Genomic DNA, 11,854 nt, shown 5'->3' on the forward strand with positions numbered 1-11,854 from the left:
ATTCACTAAAACGTTGCATGCTGCGTTTACATTTTTTCTCAGTATATTTATGTCGTGTTTTCAAGCATTTAAAAGTCTGATGTTAATGTTTATTCTGTGCCAATGAGACAAGAGAAGCTTTGTGTGGCCTCATCTCAGAACACCAAAGGACATTTTATTGCCTTTAAAACAAAACCGGCAACACAGGAGCAGATCTTAAGTCCTCATCTGGTCCTCGCAGAAATCTTCCGCTGCCTCGTGCACAATAGGTTGTTAATTCAGCGGCGGCCGCGCAGTCGCTCCGGCAAAAACAACTTCCCAGTTGGTAATGTAATCTCACACGCAGCCCAACCGAGGCTTACGTGATTAATTTCCTCCACCTGCTGCATGCATTCAAACTTGCCCGGCCTGAAACAAAATAAGCCCCACCCTCCCCAGCACCACCAGCTCTGTCTACCCCCACCGTGCCAACATAGGAAGTCTCTCGCAGACTCTATTGTTTTCCACTTTTCAAGGAAGTCTCTGCTGCGCATTCCTTTTTAGGAAGCGAATCGAGTCGGTGTTGTGTTGGTGTTCTCGTCTTGGGTCGAAGCAGAGCTCGGCCTCGGACGGGCGAAATGAATGAAAGGTTCTGACACGCCTCTAAACAACACCAGCGTCTTTATTCTACAAGCCCCTCTTCCAATCAGTCGAGCGATCAACCACAAATATATACACACATTTCCTGCGATCGTAATGGCATGTATATACAAATCAATCAGACACCGGACAAATACAGCGACATCAGGGGGGCATGCAATCACACACAAGCATGAAATCAAAGCCCATCTAGATAGCAGGAGGAGGGGAGAGGGAGCAGCGGGTCCTGGTTTACAACAGCCCTCCTCTTGTTTTTACTCAGAAAGCGTCTGCGGATAAGAAGCATCGCGAACAGGATTCTCCAAAAGTCTTTTCTCAGAAGGTTCTTTTTTTTTTGTTTTTCCACTTGAAAGTAAGCAAAGATTGTTCCTCCCACTGTGGGGCATCTCTACACTGTGGCTGGGATACTGTAGCTGCTCCTGTTGCTGATGTCAGCAGGTAGCGACGCCACGCTATCTCGCGTCCCATTGGTCGCTCTCCCCTCCTTGCCATCATACAACGACGCTCCGTCTGGAAGAAGATGATAATGGACGCTCTGAGCAGTTGGCAACAATTCATAATCAGTGTCATGTGCTATTTAATTAACTAACAACCCTCCGAACCCCAAACGCTTTGTTTTTGTTGTTGCTGTCGTTACATTTCCACCCACTGTGGGCTCATTTTTCACTGTACGTCTTTGGAAACAGCGCGACTGAGGCTAGAAGTCGAGAGAACTTAGAAACGTTCCCCTGTGTGGTTTGAGACCGTTATAATGATATAAGAACAAACACAGCCTGCAGTTCAACCAGAAAGCCCCCGATCTGTTTTTATCTGCTGCTGAGTCATTCGTGGTTTCATAGAGGAATGCAGAATCTGTTTTTAGTTTTTTTACTGATCTGCATTGTGTAAACTCAGCCTGCAGTTCGACCCAGTTGTGCAGAATTTTTAGTTTTTTGCAGAATCTGGTCAAAGCAAACAGGTTCTGTTTTGTTTTGAATCAAATATCTCAATCTGAAACTCATCGTTTTAAAGTTTCTGCAGATTGTTTTGGGGTTCAGAGGGTTTTTACTACCAAAGCTACTTCTACCTGCGAAAAACACATTTTATTTTTTTGTACCTCGGACAGTTTACTTCCTTGCGTTCTAACAACATCCTACGTTTCCTGCCTCGGCAGTACATGCTCAAACACAAAACACATGCAGGGAGGTCGAAGAGAGACAAAGGACTCGAACATAAACACACACTATGCATGCACATGACCTCCAACAGAACATCCACGGCTGAGAAGCAACATACACAAAGGTAGCTAGCTCACGTTAGCATGACGGCTACATGCGTATTAGAATGTGAATCATTAGGGCGGCAACAACGTGTTTAGACTGTTGAGGGAATGATCACTGGAGGACAGTGTTGGGGAGGTAACACATGAGAAAACAACTTGTTAGAGTACTCAGATTACTTTTTTTGTCACCTGATTCCTGCCCTACGATGGCACCTGCTGCTTAATTATTCATAACTTTAAGGTTTAATACGATTTAAATGGGTGGGTTGTATAAAAACTGACTTCCTGTACAGTTAGCATGAGCTGGGAAATTAGCTGAGAACTATCTTTTTGTACCGGGATTTAAACAGGTGTATTTCTGCCGTAAACATTTCAAAAAAAGGGGGTCAATTGGGATCAGCTCGCTTTAGGAGTCTGCCTCAAGTGGCCATACGAGGAACTGCGGTTTTGGCCACTTTAACACCAAGCAAAGCTAAGTTATGCAAATTAAGTAATTAGTTATTTAGCTACTTTTTCCAACCAACAATTAATTCCTGTTAAAACTATGTATTTCCCCACCCTTTGTAGAACAAACAAGCAAGAGCCAGCAAGGTGGCAGAGACGCCGCCGCAAAATTAACTTCCTATACAACTAACCTACATTCTCAGTTACTTTTTTGATGAATTTGGTTTTAAAATAATCCTATTTTCTGACATGTAGCGTAACAGGAAAGGCTTAGATTTTGTTAGGTCTATGGAAATACTAAACTTTGACTAGCGTCTTCTCAACAATGCCTACTCGTTAGCAGCTCGGTTAAGTTTAGGCACCAAAAGCCACTTGGTTAGGTTTAAGAAGAAGTTTGGGTTTAAATCTCATATTTAAATCTTCTCCTTTATTTTCTGGGTATATGATTGGTTGGATGTAAAGGACAGACATTAAAGCAATAAAATGAATCGCAAAAATACGTTAATTAAAAACGTATTGTTGGTAGCATGGCCTCTGAAACTGGAACAACTAACTTTTGGTACAAGTCAAGCTCTGGGGAAATTAAGAAGAAGATGCTCCCAGCATCAGAAGCACTCTAACAAGTTATTTTTTGAAAGCGACCCAACGCTGTGGGATGATGAGGTGACGACTGCTGAGGCCGGTTAGTGGCACAGTGACACACAGGAGAACAGTAAAACCGAGCTACCTGTGGCTGCGTTATAAACCTCTGTGTCGTGGGTTAGACTCACTGTTAAAGAGTCATCTGATTTAGGGCTCGAAGGCTTTCTGAGAAATGGTGAAAATAAAGTCAGGCAACGGTGACAGTCTGGACGAAAGCAACTAAAAAAACACAACAAAAACCCAACTGACATACATGAAGACGGCTGTACGGGTGGTTTTGCATGTTGTAGGGCTGTTTTTGTTTTAAACACGTTCTTCGTCTCGTTTGTTTCTCGTACGTTTTGTTGCTAATACTTAGCAGGCTACGTATATAACACCATTTACTAGCTTGTGATTCAACTGTTAAGATGTGAACTCAACATTCTTCAAGTTTTTTTATTATTTTATTTGAAAGTTAGCAGTTGTACTTTGACATTTTAGAAGATGTGCTTGTTTGCTTTCTTGACTTCGCTCTAATGTCTGTACGGTAGATACGAAACTTAAGTCTGGTGATTAGCTTAGCTTAGCTTAGCTTAAAATATGCTCATAAAGACAGGTGACATCAGAAAGCTGTTTGACTGCACCTTGAACAAACAAAAACTCTACTTGATTTAAATTACCGGATCTCCTGCTACTTGAACTTTATTTTAGGAAAGAGGAAGAAGTTGCAGGGAGCCAAATCTGGAACAAAGATTGTGTTGGTGAGGCCAAAAAAAACCCTCATAAAAACGTCCTTGAACTCAAAGTAGTCTCGGTAGAATTCATTAAGACCGAGATGTTCCACTAAAGACAACTTTCGTCACTCTTGAAGATTCCTGACATGGATGTTGGGCTCAGGTTGACAGAATTTAATGTTTGAGGTGAACCTGCACATTGAAGCGGTGTATCGCTGCACAAGGAGGCGACTTTAGATGGAATAGAGGCCAAATTTAAATCAGTTTTTTTGCTTTTTATTGACGAAATGGTCGGATGGACGGGTTCGCCCGCAAATTAACATGTTACATCTGGTTTGTTTGAATTGTACAACAAACTAAGTGCTACTTTCTGGTCTTATTGGACCATTTCATAGTCGCCTCTAAGCTTCCAAGTCGACTCCTATCTCAGGTAAGTAGTACTTTGTAAAATGTTTCTGTGGTTTTTAATGGTACGAACATGCAAAACAACCAGTACAGCGCTCCGACACCACCACTGCCAACACCTGGACCATCTAAGCCGGCCGCTAGAACTATACCCACTAAGCTCTGTCACATTCAGAAGAAGCAAGTAGTCGAGCCAACTCACACTGACAATTCAGCAGCTGCTTCTCTTTTACCTATAATAAGAAAGGAGAGGTGAGAAAAGCAAAGGGAGGCCGGTGGAGGAAGGTTGGCTCTCATACATAGTTAGACAGAAGAGGCCTGAGTTGCCGGCGGACTGTAGGTCTCTCTACCTCGCTTGGATTTGAAGTACAGCACAACAGCCACCGCCAGCACCGACACGATCAGCAGGCAGATGCCGCCGATCAGCGCCTTCTTCCACACCGCCATGCGAACTGCAGAGACACAGGAAGGACAGAGGGTCAGCGACAAACACTGTAAAAGCTTCAGAAGACAACAAACAAGCAACAAGCCAACACTTTGTTTTGCTGGGGTCTTCAAGGCCCAAGAGATGACGTTTTTGGTCTCTGGATCGATCACGGCTCCAAGTTTCGTTTCAGATTCCTGTAGTCACCCTGTTGAAGCTTCAACTTTTCATCTTGTACCATCATCAGTGGCAGAATTTAACGGCATAATACCCCAAACCGGATGACATTCCCATTGCTGCAGCACTACCAGATGTCTAGAAGTCATAGTGGACAAAGAACCTACGACTCCTAATCCGACACCATTCTCCTGGATAGAACACACTTAAATCCAGCGTGTTGACTTGAAAACTGCGTAACTCTGCAGTGCATCAAGCTTCACAAGCTCCCAGCGGTGGATCCCCATCGTGCACGGCATCATCGCCTGCTGCCGGTTTGGACGGCATGTTATCGGGTCGTCACCTTCAAACCTTCACGCTGGTTGAATTCCCCAGAATCCTTCAGCAAAGACGCCAGCAAGGAAACAACAAATCCCTCCTTAGCTGTGTGTTTAGTGCAACACAGCAAATACTAGGACACTTTGCGTGCTCTCACGGTTACGCCGTCCTGCTTTATCGTCTATTTTACGCTAAACGAGACCATAGTTTACACAAATAACATCATATTGTGTTGAAAGAGACTTTGGATTGGATTGGATTGGAAGATCTTTAGTTTAAACGAACAAACGATTAAAACAAATGGAAAAGAAAAATAAAAAATAAAAGCCAACTTCAATAGAACACACATTTGACTCGATAGGAAGAAGCTCAGGCTGGTCGAGTCCTAACCCCGTTCTTCACCATGAATAAATGTGAAATCCAATACAAGAAACTTAACAGGCAATACAAGAAAGAAAACTACTCCAATCAAGCTATTTAAGGAAACAGAACAAAACAAAACACACAAGAAAATGAACAAGCACCATTAACATCTGTACATGTCACATTCTCCTTCCTCATTTCTGTACTTTTCAAGGATATATCTTTTGTACATTTTTAAAAATTGCATTATATTCACACTTTGTTTGATTGTTTCGTCCAGACCATTCCACAAAACCACACCATAAATGGAAATACGCAGACTTTTTAAAGTGTTGTTCCATGTTTAATTTCCTTCTGTAGTTGTAACCCCCCCACTCTGTCTTTGAACAGTTTCTGGATGTTTACAGGTAGCAGTTTGGTTTAAACTAGCGATTGAGGCCATAAAGTAATGAGGAAAACGTGCACTGAGTGAACAAAGCAAATGACAAGTCGAGCCCTTTTCTGATAGACTTCTATACAATCTGACTCCTTCACGAAACCGGAGGTGTCGCCCCCTGCTGGACATGAGAAAGAATGCCACATCTGCATTGGTGTAGTTTTTCAGACATCCATCCATTTTATATAAACGTACGGTCTATCTCTGTGATTCTACTTGGCGGCCAGTTTGTCCTTGTGGCCACTTGTGGTATTGCAACTGCAGACAAACACCTTTTTTCCAAAAAAAAAAAAAAAAAAGATTTACAAAAGAGAAGCTACTGCCAAGACACCGCGAGCTGCCACTGAAGCTGGTAATGATTGTAAAAGCGACCCAGGGCCTAAAGGATGCCCAACTTATTGGGCATCCTTTAGGCTTATTTTGAATAGACGAGTAACACTGGATCAAGCAAATTCTACTTTTAGGAACATCGGCGGTCTGTGCTGAACTTCATCACCCATCAGTCTCACCTTCTACGTTGACCTCGTTGCTTCTGACGAGGTTCCTGGCGTGGTTGAAAGCCTCGCAGTAGTATCTGCCGCTGTGCTCCTTGGTCACTATGGGGACCATGTAGTCCTTGTGAAGCTCGTCGGTGGTGGTGGTGTTCAGCGGCTTGCTGTCGCCGACGCGGTACCACTTGAAGGTGACCGGCGGCGTGCCTTCAACTCTGCATATGAGGTTGAGATGACCGTCCTCTAAGATTTCCTGTAGGTTGGGGACGGCGGACAGCCTCGCGTGGCTCAAAGGCACTGAGGGAGGAAAACATTAGCAGACAATTAAAGTTTCATGGTGGGAATAAGACAAGCTGAGAACGTCGATACCACTCGCATGTCTGCTGTTAGCGTAGCGTAGCACAAAGGCTAGAAACAGAGGTGAACTGCTAGCTTGGCTAACTGTCACCATCCTACCAGCACATCGTAAGCTCAGAAACAAAACCGAGATATGATAGATAAATGTGTTTTGGACTATTTCCTGCCTCCTCTGGATGCCTGACAGCTGGTCCCAGCCATGAAACAGTCCGACACAGCATTTGTTTTTGTACAGATGAACCAAAGACTGTTACTCATCTAGAGAAAAAAACTGTAAAAATATCTGTAAAATAATTTTACTTTTACTGAAAATAGAGTAAGTTGGTGTAACTTTATGGTCACAAACCACAGAAGAACAAATGATGATTTGTAAAAGTACAGATAATATCACACAGTTTGGGTGATTTTTTACACATGTAAGGTAGTCGCCTGATTTTTTTTCTGTGCTAGCTATTATGTGTAATTTAACAAATCAGAGAAAATCTTTTGAATAATGTTTTTTTAATTCTGATTTTACAGTTAAAATTGCTAAATTTTACAGTGAAGCTTTGTAAAAGAACACATTTTGGATGTTTTGCCAGCTGTTCATGTAATTATCACTTTTCTTCTGTGATTTTATTCTGTGTAATTTGACTAAACAAGGAAAAAATCTGTAAAATAACAGTAAGTTATTGCTAAAAATTACGGTTAAAACATTATTTTTTTTTACAGTGTGCTGGTAGAAGGGCTTCATCGCACAGGGCAAAGCAAGCTGTTTCTACTCACGTCTGGTTTTTAATGCTAAGCTAAGCTAACTACATACACATAAGAATTTGTTACATGTGAACGGAGTGAGAGTCTTTGTTTGCATTAATGAAATAAAAAGAGTCAACCACATTATGCAGGAATATTCACCGATGACGGTTGCGTTGAGTCTCGGGCCGAGCAGCGGCTGACGGCGACCGTTGCTCGCCTCACACATGAACTTCTTTATCTCCTCGGGTCTGCTGATGCTGACCGTGAAGAGAGCTTCCTGGATGGGCAGCCGGACGCTGGTCGTGTTTTCCGGCATGTATTCCCTGAACAGGGTGTAGTTTATGGGCAGGCTGCCGCTGTCCGACTGGCAGAGGATCTGGATGGGCTTCCCGAGGATCGCTTTGCCGTAAACCGAGATCTTCGGAATGGAGACGGGAACTGGAGAAACAGAATGAGGGACAACTTTCACATTCTCAAGAAAATATAATAAAGCATCAAATGTTTGTATGACTTTGACGCTGCAGCTGGTGAAAGTGGCACTAATTTAAATTTCTTCACTCTCAGATGGGCTTGTAAATTTGTTTTTCCAGGGATCAATAAAGTCGTTTCTTCTCTAAACATATAAACAATAATTTTAAAGTATGAATCAGCCAAACATCAAAATTACAAAACAAAAGGACCTAAACTTCTACTTTGGACGGCTGCTAGCTAAACAACCACAGTACGCTAAAAACTGTTCTCAGGAAAGCGATCGTTAAACTCTGCTGCCTGTTTTATGTCGGACCAGATAATTACAAGAGGTCAGCCGGAGACGTGGTACCAGACAATACCGACATGTTGTATTTCAAGCTAACGCGGCCAAACTGCTGCAGCTGTTATGGAGCAACGTCGTCGTTTTTAGTCGTATTTCTCAGGTTTAGCTCCATTTTTGGTCTCCACCAATTTCTGAGCAAAAATATCCACCGTTTATTGACTCCATGCTGGAAATACTTATACTTAAGGTGTTAAAAATTCACATTAGACTCGATGTGATCCAAAATTAATAATAGATTTTATAAATTTGAAACAGACGTTTTGCAGTTTTAAAAAAATTTTAATGACCCGTTAATTCTGTAATGTCTAACGGAGATCCAAATGAAAAAACTTTATGCTCCTCTGTGCCTTGTGTTACGTTACAAATCACAAACCGGCCTAGAGAGAGTTACGTTAGCGGGTTTTTCCAAAACTCGAGGCCAATTATAGACACATTCACACGACCGGGAGCCTGTTGGGAAGAACCATTATTATTATTATTGATCTGCATTTAAAGAGGCGTCCGGCGGGCTCACCTCTCGGCCGAACGGTCAGCGTCTCGCTGTGCTTCTCGATGCCTTTGGCCCGAGCTGCACAGGTGTAGTTGAAGTCGCGCAGCGGCGCCTTGACGGAGAACACTCCGGTGTCCATGGGGTTCTCAAGGGGATGAAGAGTGTACGTCAGCTCGTTCCTCTGGATTCGTTCGGAGGCAAAGCGCTCACTGTTGCAGGTCAGCTTCATGGGTTCCCGTTGGAAGACTTCGGCGGGCGACATGGTGAGGGTTGGTGCAGAAAACAGCTCTGGGGGCAGATTTACAAAGTCAGCGTTAACAACAACACGCCGATTTATACCTTAAAAAAAAAGAGGCTTTTCCTCACCACAGAGAATCATCCACGCATATTGAGTTTTAAAATAGTCAGATTAATCTAATAATTAGTTATACTGTAGGGTTTGAGCCCTAATATTGAGTATAATCAGGTAAAGCTGTATGTTACATACAGTTTGTAGGTATTAAATCGTGATATTTGAATTACTCAGGCTCCTTATTGTCACAAATTTATGTAAGAAGTTTAAATAATGAGATTAAGACTCTACAGTGTTGTTTATGGCATGACTTTACCTAAATAACTTACATAATTATGGAACTTAACCTTAGAACCTTAACTAGACCTTATGGTAGTATAGTTTGGTGAAGTTAAAGCTAAACATTTACATAAATACACATTTAAACCCAACAAATCCAATAATAAATTCCTTTATTCTCCAATTAATCTGTCAGGTACCTTCTTGATTAGCTGATTAGTTGTTGGACCAATAAAACATCAGAAAATTGTAAAATATGTGGATCAGAGTTTCCAAAAAGCCCAACATGATGGTCCAAAACCCAAAGAGTACAGAAACAAGCACGTTGAGGATGGTGCATTGAAGTTTTTCTCATTAATAGCTGACAACTAGTTAATTAGTCTTTGCAGGTCGAGTACATTAAGGACAATGTAGTAACAGATTGGAGGTTTGAAGGACGTCAGGTCTCCTCCGTCCACTCACCGGTCACTGGTACCGTCCTGTTGGCGATCTTCACCACATTTCCCATCTCCATCCTGCACTCGAACATGAGCCCCGGAGCCTTGGCCAGAGCCACCATGCTGTGGTTGACCTTGTTGCTGCCGCTGCTGAGGAGCGACGTGCCTTCGCTCAGGTACAGCAGCATGCTGTCGGTGCTGCGCTGAGCGGCTCTGACGGAGCAGAAGATGTTCAGATGGTCTCCCTCGAAGATCTGGTGCTGCGGGGAAATCTCCAACACCGGTGTGATGTTGAGCTCTGTGGAGACAAGACAGATGAAGCTCCGAGGTCTCTGCGGCGCTCTGAGGAAAGCTGCGAAACTTCAGGACTCACCTTTGACTGAAACGGCGGCGGAGCTGCTTTCCTCGGACTTGTAGGAGTCGGGCCGGACGAAGACTGTGTAGGTGCAGTGGATCCTGTGGATGCCGACGCTGCGGAAGTGAAGCACGGCCTCCGCCTGGTTGGAGTTCACCTGCTTGTCCTGGATCTCTTCACCTTTGTCGTAGAAGTAGAAGAAAATGGAGCCGGTCTCGCCCGGCGCCGTGCACCTGGCCGTTAGCTCCTCCCCTTCAGTGACCACGCCCTTGTTGAGGTGGAGAACCGGCTTCGACAGGCCTGCAAACGCAACAATCAACACGAGAAATGCTGATCACGAAGGGAAGAAAAATGACCGTCGGCGAATGTGTGGGACTACGAACAGTCTCGTGTTGGCAGCAGATAGAATCATGAGGACATTAAGATTAAAATACAAACTGTTAAACTGCGGTTCTGTGAGAGCTTCAGCTGTTTGAATTGTTCTTGTTTGCTGGAGTGTTGGTTTGACCGAGACGCTATCTGAGGGTTTAGCTAGCAACGGAGCGCCGTGACACAGAGTTATGAGGTTTTTCCCAACACTGTTAATCAAACACCTGTAAGTGAATAACTGTAAAATTTCCATTTTTTAAAAGAAAAAACACAGCTACAAGATTTGTCGGGTTACAAACGGTTCGGTCTTCACATTTAAACCCGAGCAGCTGCGTGAGTTGTGCGTCGACTGTGTGACTGTTGTGTGGGTTTGTTGCACCGTGATGAGACTTCACAGCAGTGAATGAGTTAAAGCTGGTGTTCATGGACAGTTATTGGCTCCATGATGGAAACACTTGTTCAACATTAAAGATCGGGCATGTTTAGAAGATTTCACAGCAAAGTCCAGTGTAAAAAATTCACATTACACTTGATAGGATTTAAAATTAACAGCAGATTTTTGAAATTTGAAACCAAAATACTAACAAAGCAAATAAAAATTTCTATAATAAACACTTAAACCATGTTGTCTTTTTAAAAAATCCTCAAATTACGTCATTTAGTTAGAAACTGTAAAAACAGACAAAATTGTTGGATTTTGAACTTTTTGATGATCCTTGTGGGATTCCATCATGAAAAATGAACCAAACCGAAGCTTAAACTCCTGATATTTGAATAAAATTCCCTTTATTTAAACAAAATACCAAAAATGAACCATTGCATGAACAAGGTTCTGCAAACAAAACAAAGAACTTTAAACCCTGACACAAGCGACCGGGTTGTGTAGCTGCTGCTGGTTCAGACGACTGTGAGACCAAAATGACTTTAAAAAGAGAAACGAGGGCGTTTTAATGTCAGATTTGTCCAAGATGAAACCAAGAGATTTTACATGCGCCCTTTCCTATGAGCGGAAAAAACAGCGAATGTAGGTGGACTCTGTTTTTCATGAGAAGACCTCGTGTTTAAGCGGGAATACCGAAGTTATGAAAGTCCTGTTTTCTACCTCTGTGGTTAACAGAGCAGCTTCCTGCGCTGCTAACAGCGACACCAACACATATAAATGATCATCAGGCAAATGTCACTCGCACAATCTCAAAAAAAAGGTCGCAAATGCAGTCTGGAGCTCCGTCTACCTGGTCGGTCTAAAGCGTTTTCCAATTCAAAGCATCAAACTCAAAAAAATGAGTCATCCATTCATCCATCCATCATCTCTACAACTTAATCCTCACCAGGGTCTTGGGGGGCGGAGCCTATCCCAGCTGACTCAGGGTGAAGGCAGGTTCACCTGGACAGGTAACCAGTCTATCACAGGGCTACACTTAGAGACAGACAACC

At 42.9% G+C, this 11,854-nt stretch overlaps 1 protein-coding gene across 10 annotated transcripts in view; it reads right to left on the bottom strand.

Moving 5' to 3' along the window:
- pecam1b (platelet and endothelial cell adhesion molecule 1b) overlaps window positions 1-11,854 on the bottom strand; it is a 30,834-nt gene that overhangs the window by 6,076 nt on the left and 12,904 nt on the right. Inside the window, exons 6-12 of one of the 10 annotated variants that reach the window (XM_008295562.1) lie at window positions 8,713-8,976; window positions 7,544-7,822; window positions 6,311-6,589; window positions 4,434-4,535; window positions 4,286-4,316; window positions 3,094-3,130; window positions 623-1,128 (exon numbers count right to left, since the gene is read on the bottom strand). In XM_008295562.1, coding sequence (XP_008293784.1) covers window positions 934-1,128; window positions 3,094-3,130; window positions 4,286-4,316; window positions 4,434-4,535; window positions 6,311-6,589; window positions 7,544-7,822; window positions 8,713-8,976 — 1,187 coding nt within the window. In that variant the 3' untranslated portion in view covers window positions 623-933. Of the gene's footprint in view, window positions 1-622; window positions 1,129-3,050; window positions 3,131-4,285; window positions 4,317-4,433; window positions 4,536-6,310; window positions 6,590-7,543; window positions 7,823-8,712; window positions 8,977-11,854 lie in introns of those variants that run through there. The other 9 variants (XM_008295563.1, XM_008295566.1, XM_008295568.1 and 6 more) reach the window with 9 other exon arrangements.

The sequence above is a fragment of the Stegastes partitus genome, unplaced genomic scaffold (assembly GCF_000690725.1).
Source record: "Stegastes partitus isolate 25-593 unplaced genomic scaffold, Stegastes_partitus-1.0.2 Scaffold1059, whole genome shotgun sequence".
NCBI lineage: Eukaryota > Metazoa > Chordata > Actinopteri > Pomacentridae > Stegastes > Stegastes partitus.